The following is a 12,441-nucleotide window of genomic DNA, read 5'->3' on the forward strand; positions in this document are numbered from 1 at the left end:
CACACACAGCTGGGGTATGTTCACTCAGCACTGTTGGCTTCATGGCAGAATGACTGAAGCCTCATCAGGCTGTTCCACACTTGCAAAGAATGCAACCAATGCAGGGGAGCAGGGTAAACTTGGACCTTGTCCATACCCACCAGAATCAACAAACAGCACTTTGAAACCTAATGGGAGCAGCGAGACTACTGTGAAGCCACAGGTAGTGTGCTAGTGACACATTTGTTGTTCTTTCTGCCAATGGCTCAGCCAAATCAACCAGCAAAGGACAACTGTCAGTCCTATGGCTGTGACGCGGTTTACACCTAACTCAGCAAAAAGAAACAACAGAAACCCTAGATAGGACAAGGCAGAGAGAGGGGAGGGAAAGCCTTTTTGTTCCTTCTTGGGCTAAAAGGAAACCGTGGGGCAACTCTGGGAGCTGCTGGGAACTCCTAAGGCTGCCTCCAGTTTTGGATTTGGTCTGTGACACCAGCGGCCATCACTGCGTGTTACTACTGCATTTGTGACTCCGAGTCCCCAGGAGTGACGACTAGTTTTTAGGGGCTCCCGACTACCCCATTTCTGGGCAGATGACCTACAGATGCTCAAACCCTTCCCCACCCACCCCTGATCTGCGCAGGCCTCAGGGAGCCTGATTTGGGTTCCCAGGAGACACCTGTGGTCCCAGCACTGGCTGCAGCACCCCAAAGTTTGGTTGGAAGTTGCAGGACTTCACAAAGCCTGCTGGTGGATCACTGGAAAGGCCAGGGCTGCCTCCGAACACAGAGCAGCCTCTTACCTCGCTCAAAGCAGAACGAGGTGTGTGCCATCCACCTCCTCTGGCATTTCCCCAGCCCTTCTCACAGGGAGCTAAATGCCACGCCTCATTGATCGGTCAGTAAGTTGTGTTTATTGAGCTGACAGCAGGTATGTATGGGGTGTGGGAGCCGCAGAGAAAGACGGATGAGAAGGGAAGAAAACCAACCAGAGGCAGATGTTAGGGTTGATGTATAAAGAAAAGGACCCTCCGCCGTCCCCTCCTTTGCGCGGCTGGGCTGTCCGCTCCTGTCACGCTCCCCGGGACGTCTGCTCACGCCTCCCTCGAAGGCTCCACCAGAAACGGGCACGGGACTGCCCAGCGCTAGACAACCCTTTCTTTATGCAGTGCTGACCTCTAGAGGCTTCCAATCAAAAAGCATCCCAAAGGACCAACTTAGTTTTACTGCCGGTTTTTACATTCCGTGTCGTTGCCATATTTTCCTGGAAAGCGAGGAGAAAATCTCTCTGCTCCTTTACGTGCTGCCTAATGGGAAATGCCTCCCTTATTCTTTCGCTGCCTAATTACAGCTTGCTCAGAATTTTAGAAACATCTGTCATTGTTTTCCGTTCCAAAGAAGGAAAAATGATAGGTCAGAGATCAGGAAAGTATTTCAAAGTTAGTATTTGCCCACCAGGGAACTAAGAGGAAAGCCCCAGTGCCAGCTACTTCAGGACGCATTTTGTGGGTTTCCAAAGTACCGGACAGCCAGGCGCGCCAAGGGAGAAGGGGATGTTCACTGCCCGCACCCAGCACCCCCACCCCTGTTCAGCAGCGGGACGGCCCCTCCTGCACACACGAAGCCACCTGCCCGCCTGCTCCAGCGCTGGCGCAGGGTCCATACACTGGGCAGTGGGTTTTGTTGTGCTCACTTTATTTCAAACCATTAATGTCCACAATGAGCACTGGGGACAATGAGAGGTGTTCCACCTGGCCCGACGATACTATGAAAAACAAGACTCATTTCTAAAGGAAATGAGACTGTTCGTCACATCCCTAAGCAAAAACCCCAAATCTTTCTATTTTGTTGTCATTTTTTTTTTATCCTGTATCCTTGATCACTAAAAGAAGGGAAGTGTAGGAAGGCAGGAGAAAGGATCCAGAGTGTCAGCATTGGGGCTAAGATACCCCACTATTTTGACTGAAGTCTTTATTTCTAAAAGGGATCTTAGAGAAGATGCGTTCAAAGTCAGAGAAGTCATTTTGCTGATGTCAGCCGCCCAGCCCTGGTTTCATGAGACATTATTTTCCTGATAAACTTTGCTTCCCACCTGCCCTAACCCCACTAGCCGAGACAAGATACATTCCTGCAATGCCAGTGGCTGGAGGGAACCTGGAAGTGAGAACATACCCTTACTTTTACATATGAGGAAACAAAAACAGGGGTGGGCAGGTGCAGGGGACAGGGGACAGTTGACAGGCCCACGATCACACAGTCAGGGGGCAGACTGGGCTAGAACCCTTCACCCGAGGCAACCAATTTGAGAATGATTCACTGCAACGGGGAAAGTGGGTCTTTCTAACAACAGTCCGTGCCCTTAGATATAGAAGCCAATTTGCATTTTTAAAAGCATATCCGTGAGAGCGCTCAACTAACACTAGGAATTCTGTAACTAAAAAAGGAATTCTCCTGTGAAAAAGGCTTTGTCTGGGGAAGGCCATGTCACCATCAGGCTGAGGCCAGAATCTTACACCGAGTGAGGTCTGGAATGCTTACACACAGCCCAGCACTCAGTACAACCTCTGACATCAGGCACCTCAAAAACAAAGAAGCACGAATTAAGTCATCTGAAATGCACACACAAGCCTCTAGGCTGTACCTATTAAAGCAATCTCAAATCTAATTTAACAATCAAAGGAGACCTATTCATTTGGGGAAAGAAACTTACTCTTAATCAAATAATGGGACTTTCCACCAACGTCCAGATTTATTCTTTAAATGCCATTGTTTCTGAATAACAACTGGGAGGCAAGTAGTGGGAAATGGTGTCATGTCATGGTGTAACAATCACAGGTGCCTAATTGGTGTCATAAAGGATTCCTAATTAGGACAGAAAAAAATCTAAAGTTCGAAGGAAGAGTGGAAAATTACTGAATACCAGCTACAGCCATCAGGATCGATTAATGTCGCCAAACACATCAATTATTAACACCTGAATCACATCAGTGGTTCTTGTAACCACCCTCCCCCCCCCCCCCGCCCCACAACAGGCCCCAACAACAGCGACCGCAAAGCTGGCTAATGGTCGCTATTCCCCACTCCTCCTTTACATCAAGTCAGGCATCGTCTAGGACGCGACGGGGTGAAGAGAGCAAACAAGAGGCAAATATCACCAGGGTTCGGAAGGCTCTTTAATAGCAAGCGTATGGTAATTACATCGTCAGATGAGATCCCCTCTCTCAGGGTAGGGAGGGAGGAGCAGGTGTGGACAGGTTTCAATTTTGGATTTACACTGCTTGAAGAATCTAACGCAGGGCAACAATTTTTGGCAACCCACTTCACAGCTGTGTAATTTACAAGAGATTTCTTTGAAAGGAAATACAAAGGCAAAGAGAGCATCACACCCTGCATGAAACATTTCTTGCCTCAAAACCAAAACCAAAACCCCAAACCGTTCCTTGCTTTTGCTTCTCGTGTAGACAGCTAAACTTTGTTCTCTTAACACAAATTAAGACTGGCTCACAGAGAGCTTCAGATTTTCCCTGGAACCAACGATTTACTTTCTCCTCTGAAAAGCTGACCCTAGTACAGAGTACGGCTCTGTATCTTATCTGCCTAGCTATCAGAAGGTACTTAAAGTCAAAAATGAATCTTAAGAGACAAAAATAAAAGAAAAAAAACAGGCAAAGGCAGTTTCACAAAGAACAGACTTTCAGTTTTCTCTGTGGTACTGAATAACTTGAATACACAGTCCTCAGCAAACTAAATGTTTATTTTTGTATGGCCTGGCGCCTGATTTAAGTACTTGTGCCTATTCAGCCATACCATGCTGTAAATGGACTTTCCAACAACATGAAATGCTCACAGGTCCTCGACTTTTGTAATCCAAATTTAAATAAAAATATCAAAGACAACACAGTATTTAACAATCTTCCCGATGAACATGAGCTATAGATATTTTACCAAGGACACCGTGTTGCCATGGATACCAGTGGCTACTGGCATTCTGGCAAGTTTGAGAATTATTCTGTATAAAATCTAAAAGATGTCAGCCTTTCATGTCATACCTGGTATCACAAAACCAAGATAACTGATTGTGTCTTTATGGAAGAGGATTCGTTTTTAATTCGAAAAATATGTGAGGCTTCTCTGGTAATCTGAAGACTAGGCAATGGCATCTCTTTGAAGTTAACACTCACTATAAGGAAGAGGGATCTGTGATCCACTAGAGTTTTAATTGTGCTCTTTCTACAACCCAGAAGCACGGTGGAGTGAGTGGGTAGGCTCTGCCCTCGGGAGCATTCCTGACCCGTGGCCTCCTCTGCAGGCGACAGCAAGATCAAATCTTGTTCACTTTCTGCCTGCCAGGTGACTGGGGCCCATCTCAGGTTTGTGAGCACTTTGGAGAGACAGGTTCTCCTGCTGGCAGCTGGCTTAGTGAGGAACAGAACTCCACCAGATCTGCAGGACACCCGTTGTCTCCTTGGGTGGGGGGCATTTTTAAAGCCGTAAAGCCACCCCACCCCAGGCCTTGCCTCTCAACACACAAGCAGGCCCTTTGAGGACAGCAGGCTCCTGGTGAGACAGCCAGGACAACAGTGCTCGTGCACTCCACACGGTAACTGCTTCTTGGCTTGTTTTATCTTTAAAGAATCAGACCCTAACTCTCCCATTCTACCTCTCTTATCTCCTTCCACCCCAGAGTAAGTCCTGTCTATTCCCATGTGCCTCTCAAGCCATGAAACATCGGATATGCTCACACCCCAGCCTCCCCACTTGTGGGTTTTAAGATGCAAGGCGGGTTCCTCAAATGCGAGTTCTCATCGGTGATGCTCTAGCATCACCGCTCCCCAAAGTCCCTGTACTTTGTGCTCTTACGAAACAGAAGACGTACTTGTGCTACAGAAAGGTTTCTACTCCTATGTGGAAAATGACTGTGACTATGAGAGCAGAGAGGTTTTCACTTAAGGACACTGGAAACCTCCTTCTGGCACCAGGACACAAGGAGAATTGCTAAATAAAAGACTTCTCATACTCTAGGCATGGGAGGGAAAAAGCACTATGCTGCTGGGAGCCTGGGAGACTTGAGTGGACACCACAGTAGCTGATTATCAGGCAGGGAAAAGTAACCAGGTGGCCATTAGAAAAATGTCTCTGGGATTCACTCAAACCTGCGATCGAGGTTTTGTAACGTGATCACAGGCCTGACTTCACAGCTAGCCCACAGTGATCAACAAGCAGTCAAGCATTCCCCTATTCACACACCTACACACACTCACACACACACACTCACTTTCTATTACTTCTCTTTTTCTCTACTGGATGACATGACAAAAAAGTCAGTCATTTTTCACTCCCATCCAGGTATTCTTTGCGCACATGTCCCCCTCTCAGTTAAGTGAGACTTATTCCACTTCTAAAGCCCCAGTCTGTCGGGGCACAAAGCAAATCCACACCTTCCACAGCAGAGCACGCACAACTCGGACAAGTACGTTCTCCGTATCTCCTGGGGCCCTACTTTACCCTCTCACCTGAGGAACAGAATTCCATCAGCCCCTCAGCGTCAGCCCCGAGGGGGTTTCGACACTCACAGACCAACACAAATATGTGCTGAGGGCGTCCTGTGGCCAGGATCCTAAGGATGGCAAGGTTCAAAATGTCCTTCCTTCCCACTTTCCAGAAAGTTTCCTTGATGGTTGCTTTTCATACACACACGTCGTAAGGCAGTTAAGGAAGGACGGTGGTTAAAGCCGGAAGGGCAAACACCTCTCGTTTCAGGTTAGTGAAGTGACTTTCCCAAGAGCACGCAGTCACTGGCAGAGTCAGGATGAAACCCAGGTCTCCCTCCCAACTGCTGGGTCTACCCTCCTCCCACGGCGCCACACTGCCTCTGGGTAAGTGTGTTTACGTGTTTGTGGGAGTCCAGAACTTGTCTAGCCAGGGAACCACTTCCAGAACAAGAACCACTGCCTGCCTGACTCCCGGACATGTCCGGTGACGCTCTTCACTGATGCACACACGACCCGGGCAGGAGCCCGCGGGGCGGGCGGGAGTGTGCACGTGAGCACGTGTGGCAGCGAGCACTGGCAGGGACGGGCACAGCCGGAGAAAACAAAGCGTTAGAGGAAACGATCTGATTCGCAAATTCCCTTTGGGGGTTTTGCCAGGAAAATAAGTAACGCACAGCGATGTTCTCCCCTGCCCGGCGGCAGAACAAAGACCAGATTTCTCCTGGGCACACTGAATGGCCCACTGAATGGCTGAGTCTCTCTCAGCTTTACAGACAGAGAGCATTAACATAAAAATACCAAAATGCATTTGGTCTAAGCCTAAACACTTTCTTGATAAAATACATTTTATATTAATGTCTATTCCATTTCCAAACATATGTAAATTTAGGTTTTAAGCCTCTACATATAAAACCCCAGTTTACCTGTGAATGGAGTGAGCTAGTCAAGCTTCTTCATTTCAGTGGCAGAAGTCATTCTTCTACTGTGTTAAAATGGAGCTGGAGCTTACAAAACTGGGCGCTATCTATGGGAGGGCTGGCTCACAATCACCTGTGCTCAGGTACAGAGCCAATCAGAACCCAGGCAAGGGAGCAAAGCACGGAATCCGCTCGCCCCGCGGGATGAAACCCCAAGGCTTGTTAACAGGCTACTCTGAAGGAAATTCATTTCACTGGAAGTTAAACTTTAATACACTTTCGTGGAAAGAAAAAAAAAATGGGGGTACCGAAGCACAGATGGAAACCACTACATTATTTTACCCAGTGACATAAAGCTGCTGTACACTGTTTCACCACAAGCAGCTGCGCTCCTCACAGCACCAATCAATTAAACAGAAAATGCTGAGATAATCAGGTTGACGCAGACGTGCCTGGAAGACGTACAGGACTCCCCTTAGCTCTGTGGCTTCTGCTGAAACCTTTTCCTTTTTTTTTTAATCCAAACTTTGACAACCCAACAGGCATGTGTGTGCAAGTCAAAAAACGTTTCCACCCCAGATGTTACATTTAGTCAAGTGTTGTAAAAGAGGCGTTCTGCATCCTCCATTATTAAAACCAGAGTTGCAGAGAGGTCCAAGAAAAATGAATGTTTTAAATAATTCTGTGTTAGCACTGCAAAGAACCACCGCCCCACCAAGTGTTTGCTGCTAAGTGATGACAGTGTTTCCAGTTATGACAGCAGTTGTTTCTGTGAGTTGTCTGAATATTCTGGTCATTAAAACTTCCCCTTTGTACCAAGCTAACCCATGATTAAAAGATTCCCAGCATCATGTCACTTTAGAACTTCACTGCAGTTAAGGTTCCCCAAAGCACTTGATTACAATTTTTTAATAAATTATACAGTGGGATCCTTTTCTTGATTTGTTTTTAAGAATAAAAGTTTTAAGAAACTAAAGAAGAATTCCATCATATTTCTTAAAAAAATTTATCCTGGTTTATTTTCCTATTAAATTTATCTATGGCTTCAAAGTTTAAGTGGCACTTGGATTTGGGATGTTTTCATGATTTAGCAAGTTGCCATCTTGTTATAAAGAGAGAAGGTAAATGTTTCATTTCATATGTGGGGTGGTTTATAAACATTTTAAAGAAATCAATAATTTATGTCACCCCATTTGTATTCTCCACTCTTAGACTTTGAAAGTGGCTTTGGGATCAGCATGTTTTAAAATAACTGAACATGCAAGTAATGTGTATACCTAACCATGAACCAGCTGCCATATATCCAGGTAAATCAGTGATGGCAGAACACTTAAACAAAGGCTTCCTTGCCTCTCTTACTCCCTAATCCAAACTAAGTAATTCTCCTTTTCTGCCCTTGTACTTGCACTTGTGCAGTTTAAAGACTAGATATTAAAACTCATGCTTTATAAGCAAAACCTTCCACTTACATACACTTAAAAGGTACATAAAAAGTGCAGACTGCATTTCTTCTCTGCCATGCTTTCCCTCAATAATGTCACCTGTGATGACTCAAAACATATCCTTAATACATTCAGAGTTCCCTACATTCGAGTCAGCAAATGTTAGTTCTCCAACATAAACTCAAGAGAGAACAGTCAGCCACAAAATGGACTCTAAATTCAAAACGGCAAAGGCTACCGAGACAACTCCATAGAGACCCACTGAAACGGGAGTAAAATTCAGGTCACTTCTGAGCAAAGCTCATCCCCGATATTCTGTGGTCGTTAAAAAAGGTGTTTCATTTTAATTTGGATGCTGGGAGTCAGACGTCCTGTTTCGAAGTGCTAATGCAAAATGCTAACCCAGGAGCTCACGACCCCACCTCGGGCACCACGGGGCTCACTCTCCTTCTCAGGTGGGAGCCCTTGGAAGTCTACTGCTGACTGACCCCCATTTGGGGGTGGTCCGCCTCTGGCTCCTCCTCTTCCACGTCTGCACTGTACTCTTCAAACGCATCGTCATCTGCATCCGGAAGCCCCAGTAACTACAGGGGAGAGAAGAGAAGAAGCTGTGAGTGCCAAATGGCCCACAGGCAGGAGGACACCCAAAGGCATCTGATCCAAGTTCAACAGCACTTACGACAAAGGAGGCGAGACTATACAATGGAGAAGAGACAGTCTCTTCAATAAGTGGTGCTGGGAAAACTGGACAGCTACATGTAAGAGAATGAGATTACAACATTTTCCTCACACCATATACACAAATAAACTCAACATGGATTAAAGACCTTCCATTAAGACCGGAAACCATAAAACTCCTAGGAGAGAACACAGGTATAACATTCTTTGACATATATTGTGGCAATATTTTTTCAATCTGTGTCCGAAGGCAAAAGAAATAAAAGCAAAAATAAACAAATGGGACCTAACAGAACTTAAATGCTTTGTGCACAGCAAAAGAAACCACTGACGAAATGAAAAGACAATCTACTGAACAGGAGACAATATCTGCAAATGATATGAATGATTGGGGTGAATATGCAAAATGTATAAACAGCTCACACGACTCAACAACAACAAAAATACCCAATCAAAAAATGGGCAGAAGACCTGGATAAACATCTTTACAAAGAAGAAATGCAGGTGGTCAACAGGCACATGAAAAGATGCCCAGTATCACTGTTAGAGAAATGCAAATCAAAACCACAATGAGGTATCACCTCACACTTGTTACAATGGCTGTCATCAAAAGTCTACAAATAACAATGTTGGAGAGGAAAGGGAACCCTCGTACACTGTTGGTGGGAATGTAAACTGGTGCAGCGACTATGGTAAACAGCATGGCAGTTCCTTAAAAAAGTAAAAATAGAACTACCATATGATCCAGCAATTCTACTCCTGTGTATATATCTGAAGAAAACGGGCACACTAATTCAAAAAGATACATGCACCCCAATGTTCATAGCAGCATTATATACAATAGCCAATATATGGAAGCCACCTAAGGGTCCATCAACAGATGAATGGATAAACAAGATGTGATACATACACACATACGCACATACACACACACACAATGAGGTGTTACTCAGCCATAAAAAAAGAATGAAATGCTGCCACTTGCAACAATGTGGATGGACCTACGGAGTATTGTGCTTAGTGAAATAAGTCAAAGACAAATATCCTACGTTATCACTTATATGTGGAATCTAAAAAATTAAAAAAGCAAACGTATACAACAAAACAGAAACAGACTCACAGATACAGAGAACAAACTACTGGTAGCCAATGGGGAGTGGGAAGGAGGGAATAAGGGGTACAGGATTGAGAGATATAAACTACTATATATAAAATAAATAAGCAACAAGGATATATTGTACAGCACAGGGAAATATAGCCATTGTTTAGTAATAACTTTAAATGGAGTACAATCTAAAAAAATACTGAATCACTACCGTACATCTGAAACTAATATAACACTGTAAATCAACTATACTTCAATTAAAAAAAAAAACTCAACAGCACTTAACAGGACTTAGCACAGCAGCTACAGACTTCCCGTGGGAGTCAACTAACCCCGCCATTATTTTTGTAAACTTAGTACATGGAAACGTCAATCCTTCAATGGATTGGTGCCCAAAGGGCTAGGTTTTAGTGAGGAGCCTGGAGATTCTCTAAGTATCAAAGCATGGCACCACCTCCACGTATGCACAAAGATTTATCTATGCACACACACACATATCTGGGCTGTCAGCAGTAGTACAACCAACAGTGCTATCCCCACAAGATGCTAAAAATCTATTCCCCTCTCTATTTTCTCCCCTAAAAACACACGATACCATTATTCATAGTACACGTATAAAAGTGGAGAAACTACGAAAATGTTCAACAAAATGGTTAAATAAATTATGGTGAACACACAAAGTGGACTCCTATATATCCACTTAAAATAGTATTTTTGAGTAACTTAATGATAGAAAAAATATGCTCATACATGTAAAAAGCACATGAGAATCACATTTTCATTATGATACAAATTTTCTTAAAATGTATACACAAATGCACAGAAAAAAAGACTTCAATGAAATACATCCAAATGTTAAGAGTATTTTTTTAGACACTGCGATTATGGTAAATTTTTCCTTTTTAATCTTTTTGTGTTTTCCAAATGCTCTATAATTTTCCTCAGGGAAATTCACAATAAACACACAGTATACATGTTCTTAAAGCACCAGCTGGTCTCGGGTTAGAAACTGTGAGCGCCCTTTGCTGGGCCTGTTCAATGCGGACAGAAGCCCTGGTGCTGCGGGAAGCCGTGGCTGCGGGCACCTTGGCCTTGTCTGCGATCCTGGGGCTGCCATCCCACAGCTCCAAGGTGAACCTTTCTCACATGGTGGCCCCTTGGTTGATCATTTTCAGCAACTTCACAGAATGGCCTTATGATCCAAACACTAACTGCATGAGGACTAAAGTGAAGCTGGACCGTTCACTGTGTTGCCTCCCAGTGCCCCGCCCCCACCCCCTCCCATTCCCTCCAAGCAGACAAGCAGAGTCATGATGCAAATAATACCTTTACTCTGAAACTCTCAGACCACAACTTGCAGGTCTCACAGAGCCTATGAGCACACTCGGGGCCAAACCAGCTGCCAGGCGTTCTTGGTCATATGAGGCACGTGGCTTGCCAAGGCGCCACGGCCAACCGCAGACACGTGCCTCCCTTAGAGCTCAGAGTGCCCCAGCTGTCTCAGAGACACTGCTAACTGGAGGCCGGGGGTGGGGACAGGAAGGGCACATCGTAGCTTGTCCAAACAGTCTGTAGCAATCTTCTGTGTGCTTGGGAGAAGGGAGAAGCCCCTTTCTCTTACTACTGTCTCCCTTTCATATCTTAGTGGATGGAATAAAAGGTAGTTTGCCTCTAAGGGGGAAATATGGTTGGTCACAATAAACACAGATGACTAATATTCTGGTGTTCAATTTTATTTCAAGAGCTGCTGGGTGACACAACAAGGCGGAAGTATCAAAGGAGTGGGAACATTTAAAAAGCTGACAAAATATAAATATTGTTGCCACTACCAAGAACTCCAGAATCACTGAAATGCCACAAGAAGATGCATTAATTGAATAATAAATGTAACTCCTCATTGCACTGAAGGGATGCCTCTTAAAAAGAGAGGCATGGTCAGTGGGTTCCTTCTCAGTGAACAAATCTGACTGGCTGCCTGGAGCCCTGGGTTCAGGATTCTGAGGCTCAGTGGGAAAGATTGTGATTAGTTCACAATAGCCATTGTGGGTACAGGGGGCACAGCTGCACACATCTACATATTTGCCATCTTGTCCTAAAGTGACATGCCATTGAGTATTCTTTTTCATAACACATTTAGGTTATCCACATGGACTCAAACCCTAAGTACCATTTAACATCCACCCTCTCTTCAGCTTAGGGTGGCTTGTAGAAGAGGTTCCAGCAAGCCAAGCATGAAATCATTGCTGTCCACCTTCCCCTCTCTCCTCTTCCTGGCTCCCTACCTTACCTCTGATGTGAATCCAAAGCATGTAGTTCTAGGTCAAGCGCCTCAGACACATGGGAGGCCCTTCCCTTTGGCAGGAAATACTCAGATGCTAATTTGAGAGCTGCTCACCCTCTGTCTTTACAGGAGGGAGAGAGAAGAGAAGTGGTCCTCAATGGCTTTCAGGATGCTTAAGACACCTTAGCCGAAGGTCTGCAGATGCACTGAGAGGCTGTGTGGAAAAGGAACTAGACTTGGCATCTGGAAGCCAGGGCTCTAGTCGGGGACCTCTGCCAAGCCACCACCTGCACTGCGCTTCAGCGTCCTTCTCTGCAAAGTGGGGACTGTGACACCTGCTCTGCTCCAGAGAAACTATGAAGAGTGAATGAGAAAGCGAATGCGGCCACAGTCTACAAACCATAGCGCCTTATGTGAATCACCTAGTCACACTATTTCACCTTGCTTCTCATTTTAAAGCACAGCCAGTTCTATTATTTGGGAGTCACTGCAGCAGCACTGGAGCGTCTCCAGCCCCTGCTTCTCCCCGTCCCTTCTGCGGGGCTTGC

At 45.2% G+C, this 12,441-nt stretch overlaps 1 protein-coding gene across 1 annotated transcript in view; it reads right to left on the reverse strand.

Moving 5' to 3' along the window:
- Nucleotides 1-3,129: 3,129 nt before the first annotated feature.
- The window catches only part of MTURN (maturin, neural progenitor differentiation regulator homolog), a 28,544-nt gene continuing 19,232 nt past the window's right edge, over nt 3,130-12,441 (reverse strand). Inside the window, exon 3 of the mRNA XM_006201851.4 lies at nt 3,130-8,413. Coding sequence (XP_006201913.1) covers nt 8,303-8,413 — 111 coding nt within the window. The 3' untranslated portion in view covers nt 3,130-8,302. The remainder of the gene's footprint in view (nt 8,414-12,441) is intronic.

The sequence above is a fragment of the Vicugna pacos genome, chromosome 7 (assembly GCF_048564905.1).
Source record: "Vicugna pacos chromosome 7, VicPac4, whole genome shotgun sequence".
NCBI lineage: Eukaryota > Metazoa > Chordata > Mammalia > Artiodactyla > Camelidae > Vicugna > Vicugna pacos.